At 55.9% G+C, this 7,502-nt stretch overlaps 1 protein-coding gene across 1 annotated transcript; it reads left to right on the forward strand.

Moving 5' to 3' along the window:
• Positions 1 to 2,599: 2,599 nt before the first annotated feature.
• LOC105821182 (PI-PLC X domain-containing protein 1-like) lies at positions 2,600 to 5,817 on the forward strand (the record flags this gene model as incomplete). Its single annotated transcript, XM_012657833.1, has 2 exons — positions 2,600 to 2,783; positions 4,431 to 5,817. Coding segments are annotated over 2 exons (423 nt in total), but the record flags the coding sequence as incomplete, so codon positions are not given.
• Positions 5,818 to 7,502: the final 1,685 nt, after the last annotated feature.

Raw genomic sequence — 7,502 nt, forward strand, 5'->3', positions numbered from 1 at the left:
TAGGTGACGTCACCAGGACAGGGTTGAGAGGGGACGATGTTCACAGAGACCCGGGGTCGGGAACAGAGGGGAGTCGCTTTAATCCTGTAACTCACGCATCTCGGCAAGAGCAGGACAGGCACACACTGTCCTTGCCTGTTAGAAACCAGGCGACTGGCGGCTTCGTGCGTGAAGTCCCCAGAGCTAAACAGCGGTTCACCCCGACTGAGAGGATACAGGGAAATCTCACCGTCCTCCTTAGACTACTCTACGTTTTGCAAATACCGTTTATTTTATTTTTTAATTATTTTTTGAGACAGACTCTCACTCTTTTGCCTGGACTAGAGTGCCGTGGCGTCAGCCTAGCTCACAGCAACCTCAAACTCCTGGGCTCAAGCGATCCTCCTGCCTCAGCCTCCCGAGTAGCTGGGACTACAGGCATGCGCCACCACGCCTGGCTAATTTTTTTCTATGTATTTTTAGTTGTCCAATTAATTTCTTTCTATTTTTGGTAGAGACGGGGTCTTGCTCTTGCTCAGGCTGGTCTCGACCTCCTGAGCTCAAACGATCCGCCCGCCTCGGCCTCCCAGAGAGCTAGGATTACAGGCGTGAGCCACCACGCCCGGCCTCACCTCCACTTTTAAGTGAAAGAAATTTAAAAGTCACAGATGCTTGTGTGTGTTGATGCACGCATACACGTACATAACATGTGCGTGTACGTGTGTCGACCCAAATGAATGACTGAGGCAAAAGTCTCAGTCGACGGAGCTTTATTAGGCCAAGATTTTGGGGAAAACATAAACCGCAGACAAGCGGGGGCTGTTTTTTTCCAAGCGGAGGTTGGAACTTTGAGTGTTTTAAATGCAGCGAAGAGAAGGAAGAAGGCAGAGGGTGGCTGACGCGGTAGTGGCTACGTTCTCATGAGGTCCAGGAAATCTGTGTTTTATTTTTAATGCGTAAAATAAGGGACTGTCATTACTGCCGCTCACAGAAGAGGGGTGGAGCCACGCAGGCACCTTGGCACGCCGGCCACGCCTGCGAGTTCCCTCTCTCCATCTCTCTCTCAAATTCAATGTCAGAATTTAGCTTCAAGCTTCCTTGCTGGACAGCTGCGTGGCCTCCACCGGAATCCAGGTGAGATGGCTGAGAGGTTCTGGGTGAGATTGCTCAGATGTTCCAGGTGTGATCGCTGACATGTTCTGGGTGAGATCACTGAGGTATTCCGGGTAAGATTGTTGAGGTATTACACATGAGATTGCTGAGGTGTTCCGGGTGTGACTGTTGAGGTATCCTGGTGGGAGCACTGAGTTATCCTGGGTGAGATCGCTGAGGTATCCATGTGAGATTACTGAGGTATCTGTGTGTGATCACTGAGGTACCCGTGTGAGATCGCTGAGGTATTCGTCTGAGATCACTGAGTTATCCTGGATGAGATCCCTGAGGTATCCATGTGTGATCGATGAGGTATCCATGTGAGATTACTGAGGTATCCATGTGAGATCGCTGAGTTATCCTAGGTGAGATCACTGAGGTATCTGTGTGAGATCGCTGAGGTATCCGTGTGTTATCACTGAGGTATCCATGTGAGATCGCTGAGGTATCCTGGGTGAGATCACTGAGGTATCCTGGTTGGATCACTCAGGTATCTGTGTGAGATCGCTGAGATATCCACGTGTGATCACTGAGGTATCTGTGTGAGATCACTGAGTTATCTGTGTGTGATCACTGAGGTATCCGTGTGTGATCACTGAGGTATCCGTGTGAGATCGCTGAGGTATCTGTGTGTGATCACTGAGGTATCCGTGTGAGATCGCTGAGGTATCTGTGTGTGATCACTGAGGTATCCGTGTGAGATCGCTGAGTTATCCTAGGTGAGATCACTGAGGTATCCGTGTGTGATCACTGAGGTATCCGTGTGTGATCACTGAGGTATCCATGTGAGATCGCTGAGGTATCTGTGTGTGATCACTGAGGTATCCTGGGTGAGATCACTGAGGTGTCCTGGTTGGATCACTCAGGTATCTGTGTGAGATCGCTGAGATATCCACATGTGATCACTGAGGTATCCATGTGAGTTCGCTGAGATATCCGTGTGAGATCACTCAGGTATCCGTGTGAGATCACTCAGGTATCTGTGTGAGATCACTGAGATATCCACGTGTGATCACTGAGGTATCCGTGTGTGATCACTGAGGTGTCCCAGGTGAGATCGCTGAGTTATCCTGGGTGAGATCACTGGGGTATCCGTGCGAGATCGCTGAGGTATCCCGGTGGGATCACTGAGGTGTCCCGGGTGTGACTGCTGAGGTGCTGGGTGAAGCGATTCGGCATGTCTCCTCGCTTCCACAGCGAGGGGCCCCTAGGTTCTTTGGCCCGGCTCCTGCAAGTTAGACTGACAGGAGGCAGATTAACAGGAGGAAAGCAAGTTTGTTAACATACGCGTTAATCTTTGCTGCACTCACTGCTCATCGAGGGGTGTCGTCTCAAACTGGGTGCGTGTGTGCTGGGGCTACTTTTAAGGACCACGCCCTGCGTCCTCCTCGGGATGTGGATGCTGGGGTAGAGACAGCCCCATGCCCCAGCGCCCTCTCACCCGCACCTCCAACCCCGTCCCTCCCAGGAGGTGCCGACGCTGCGTCAGCTCTGGTCGCGGGAGCAGCAGGTCCTGGTCTCCTACGAGGACGAGAGCTCCGTGGGCCGGCACCGTGAGCTGTGGCCGGGCATCCCCTACTGGTGGGGGAACAAGGTGAAGACAGAGGCGCTCATCTGCTACCTGGAGTCCATGAAGAGCTGCGGCCGCCCAGGTACCAAGGGGCTTCCCACGGGGCCAGATTCCACGGCGCCGGGTGCGTGTATCTGCTGCCCGGCCACGGGTTCACCTCCACTTTTTTTTTTGAGACAGAGTCTCACTGTGTTGCCCCAGCTAGAGTGTCGTGGCGTTAGCCTAGCTCACAGCAACCTCAAACTCCTGGGCTCAAGCGATCCTCCTGCCTCAGCCTCCCGAGTAGCTGGGACTATAGGCATGCGCCATCATGCCTGGCTAATTTTTTTCTATGTATTTTTAGTTGTCCAATTAATTTCTTTCTATTTTTAGTAGAGACGGGGTCTTCGCTCTTGCTCAGGCTGGTCTCGAACTCCTGAGCTCAAACGATCCTCCCGCCTCGGCCTCCCAGAGAGCTAGGATTACAGGCGTGAGCCACCACGCCCGGCCTCACCTCCACTTTTAAGTGAAAGAAATTTAAAAGTCACAGATGCTTGTGTGTGTTGATGCACGCATACACGTACATAACGTGCGTGTACGTGTGTCGACCCAAATGAATGACTGAGGCAAAAGTCTCAGTCGACGGAGCTTTATTAGGCCAAGATTTTGGGGAAAACATAAACCGCAGACAAGCGGGGGCTGTTTTTTTCCAAGCGGAGGTTGGAACTTTGAGTGTTTTAAATGCAGCGAAGAGAAGGAAGAAGGCAGAGGGTGGCTGATGCGGTAGTGGCTACGTTCTCATGAGGTCCAGGAAATCTGTGTTTTATTTTTAATGCGTAAAATAAGGGACTGTCATTACTGCCGCTCACAGAAGAGGGGTGGAGCCACGCAGGCACCTTGGCACGCCGGCCACGCCTGCGAGTTCCCTCTCTCCCTCTGTCTCTCCATCTCTCTCTCAAATTCAATGTCAGAATTTAGCTTCAAGCTTCCTTGCTGGACAGCTGCGTGGCCTCCACCTCACACGTGTGACGTGGTTTATTTGACTAAGCCCCACCCGGCGCCCTCCTCTGCCCCGCGGCTGGTCTGATGGCCGTCCCTTGCCGCTGGCCGTGGGTGGGACCCGCTGGGACCCGTGTGGTCGTGTGCGTTCCTTTTTCTGTTTGCCTGTTCTCTGTTGGGTTCTCCTTTTCCTTGCTGGTGTGTTCGACTTCTTTACGGAAACCAGCCCCTTTTCTGGGTACGTGCCGCAGACGTCTCCTGCGGTTCTCGTCTTGAGGGTCGGTGGTGGTTCTGCTTTGTCGTGTCCGTGGGTTCAAGGAGACGGATTTTTATGGATCACGGAGTCCCCGGACCCAGGTGTGTCCTGCCCACCCGTGGAGTGCTGGGGACGCTCTCGGTCTCCAGGGCCGCGTCCCCAGAGCCCTGGCTCTCACCCAGCAGTGCCAACTGGTGCTTTCCGCGCCGTTGCTGGCCACATGCTTAGTGAACACACGCCATTTCCTCTGAGCCAGTGTGATCTCTGTTTGCACAAACAGGGCCTGTGCTGCCCCGTGACACAGACCCCACGCACGGGGGAAGCGTGTTGTGAGCCTTACCCCAGCTGCCAGAGCGGGTTGCATGGGGGGTGTAGGGTCCGTTCTCCCCCAAAAGCCAGTGCCACGATGCATTCCCAGAGAGGGACGCGGGGACGCGGGGCCCCTCCCCTGTGCAGGCGGGGACAGGTGACCCCTCTCCTGCCTCCTTGTTGCAGGCGGCTTATTCGTGGCGGGCATCAACCTCACGGAGAACCTGGGGTACATCATGGCGCATCCGTCTCGGTCCCTGCGGGACATGACGCTGCCCAACCTGCCGCGCCTGTGCGCGTGGGTCCGGGAGCAGTGCCCGGGGCCCGGCCCGCGGTGCACCAGCATCATCGCAGGTGACTTCATCGGCGCAGGCAGCTTCGTCAGTGATGTCATCGGACTCAACCGGAAGCTGCTGTGTTCCTGAGCTGTTCCCCCTGGAGTCCGGCATCGGTGGTTGAAGTCAGTCCTGCAAGTTCTGCCACGGTTTGGGCTGAATGCAGGTGACCACAGGGCCTGTGATGTCGACTCTGTCTCCTCATGTCTGTGTCCTCCATGCTGCACCATCGGGGGTCCTGCAGACCCAGGGAGAGCCTGTACGCCTCCTCCCCAGGGCTATCGGATTCCTAAAGCCAGTGACAACCGCGTGGCTGTGAGCATCCCTCTCGCACGAGCCAGCATTTCCCCAACCCGGAGTCACCCTGTGAGCTGAAATCCCGCGGACGCAAGCAAGACACCAGCGCTGGCGTCCTCGTGGGAGACGTGCTTCCCGCTTCTGCACAGGCTTTGCTCCACATCTGAGCCGCTGGTTCAAGTTCTTAGCCAAGCCGTGGGTCCCGGACGTGCCTGTTCCTTCCCACCCTCCTCGGGGGGCGCCTGAGAAGTCTCGTGTTCGTACCTCCCGTGCTGCCGCAGGACGGCAGGTGTTGGGGTTCTTGGGACAGCCTTGGAAGGGACCGTCTAACCCATGTTGGAATGTGCTCGGCTTGGGAGCGAATCTGCTGTTTTCCAAAACAAAATCTGCTCATAGTTTGGTACCTGGTGGCCGCGGTTAAAGCAAGGTGCCTGAAATCCGGAAAGACAAACGCCTGGGCCGCGTCCCATCGGCTACGTCAGACCTGTGACTGCTGGTCGAGCCATCCAGGGAGAGCTCTGGTTAGGGTCAGGGTCAGGGTCAGGGTCAGGGTTAGGGTTAGGGTTAGGGTTAGGGAAGGACATGCCGGAGATGAAGGAAGGTGTTTAAGGATATATCGGACATCATGGCCTTGTGTCCCTGTCCACTCACATCACGATCCCATGGAGTCCGTGTCAGGAGTTATTCACGTGAATCGTTCAGAGAATTAAAAGACACAAAACCCAAACGTGTTTATGGACTTTGTTACCACGTAAACCACCGAGGTGCTTCCGGGAGCTTTCTGGGTAACGTACGGGAAGGATCTTTAGAAAACGCTCGAGCACTTATTTAAGGGCAGAGTTTTTAAAAAATCAGACTGTGCCTCTTTCCTCTTCGGTTTGTTTTTGCTGTAACGATGCAAGGACTGGAGGCAGGTTTTGAGTTTCGTCATGTTTTAAGCTGCTCCGTGGGGGCATTAAGGAACCTGCATTTGATTTTGGAGATAGGTTTCGAGACTTCCGCATTCAGAAGGATGCGCTCTGTCAGTAAGATCTTTCCGTCCCCTGGTCGTGCAAGAAGCCGCACACACCTGCCCACCCTCATGCCTCCGCAGCGGCCGCAGGAATGCCTTGGAAACGCTTGCTTAGTGCTTGCTGAATGCACCGACTCACCCGTGCAGCCTGGCGGGCTCTCGGAGCCTCCCCTGATGCGTCCTGCAAGGAGGCGGGAGGGGCACCTGGCAGACCCCCTTCCCCAGACCCCCTGGGTCCCGTAATGGGGGCGTGTTCTCCCCTGGGCACGGCGGCTCAGGAGCTGGGAGGGGACAAGCCAGGCAGTGGAGCAGGAATCAGAGAGGCAGGCGCTGGGGCGGGCGCTGCCCATGTTCCAGTCCCACAGAAAGGCTGTGCCCTTCTGATGCCCTGTTCTCGGGGTCCCCGAGATCCCCCGCCCTGTTCTCTGGGCTCCCTGACACCCCCACCCTGTCCTGTGAGGTTCCCGAGACACCCCCCGGCCCTGTCCTTTGGGCTCCTCGAGACTTCCCACCCTATCCTCTGAGGTTCCTAAGAACGCCCCCTCCTGTCCTCTGAGGTCCCCAAGACCCCCGCCCTGCCCTCTGGACTCCCTAAACCCCCTGCCCTGTCCTTGGTGCTCCCCGAGACCCCACCTCTGTCCTCTGGGCTCTATGAGAAACCCCCCCCGCCCAGCTCAGCTCTGCCCTCAGCCTTGGGGTCTGGGGTGACAGCCTAGATTGTCTCAGTGACAGGGACGTCAGAGCCAGCACACTCTCGGCCCCGTGGAGCTGTCCTGCCGTCCTGCACACCTAGGGCTCCGTGAGTGGGAGTGTCCACTGGGTTCTGTGACAAAGTGACCACAGAGTAGTGGCTAAAACCACACGGGGTGGACAGTTCCAGAGGCCAGAGCCCCAGTGGGGTCTCCTGGGGTAAAACCGAGCTGTGGCAGGGCAGGTCCTCGGGAACCTCCAGGAGACATCATGGAGAACCAGGGACGGTCATTAAAGTGGTAAAACAGGTTCAGGTTCTACTCAGTAACTACTGTGACAGGGACAAAGGCTCAGTATGGACCCGGGACCCATCCCGAACGCAGTGCAGACAGCTGGGGACTCTTAGCCCAGGGGCAGTGTTGCGGGGGGATGGGGGCTGTGGATGGAGAATCTCTAAGAGGAGTCGTAGAAATCTACTACGTGGGAATTAGGACGTGGACATCTTTGGGGACATTGTTCTGTCTACCACATGGGACTAGGACGTGGACATCTTTGGGGACATCATTCTGTCTCCCACATGGGATTAGGACGTGGACATCTTTGGAGACATCATTCTGTCTCCCACATGGGACTAGGACGTGGACATCTTTGGGGACATTATTCTGTCTCCCACATGGGATTAGGACGTGGACATCTTTGGGGACATTCTGTCTACCACATGGGATTAGGACGTGGACATCTCTGGGGACATTATTCTGCCAACCACACCTCAAGCTGGCAGAGTCACTGCAGCTGGATCCCAGGACAGGTGTGGGACGGGACAGGTGTGGGGGGGCAGGTGCTGGGGGCAGGCCGTGTGCACAATGGAGCCTCACACGTCAGGGACGCCTCGCCCGCCACCCTGCCTTGGGAGAAGTTCCACGC

The sequence above is a fragment of the Propithecus coquereli genome, unplaced genomic scaffold, assembly GCF_000956105.1.
Source record: "Propithecus coquereli isolate 6110/MARCELLA unplaced genomic scaffold, Pcoq_1.0 Scaffold1156, whole genome shotgun sequence".
Lineage (NCBI taxonomy): Eukaryota > Metazoa > Chordata > Mammalia > Primates > Indriidae > Propithecus > Propithecus coquereli.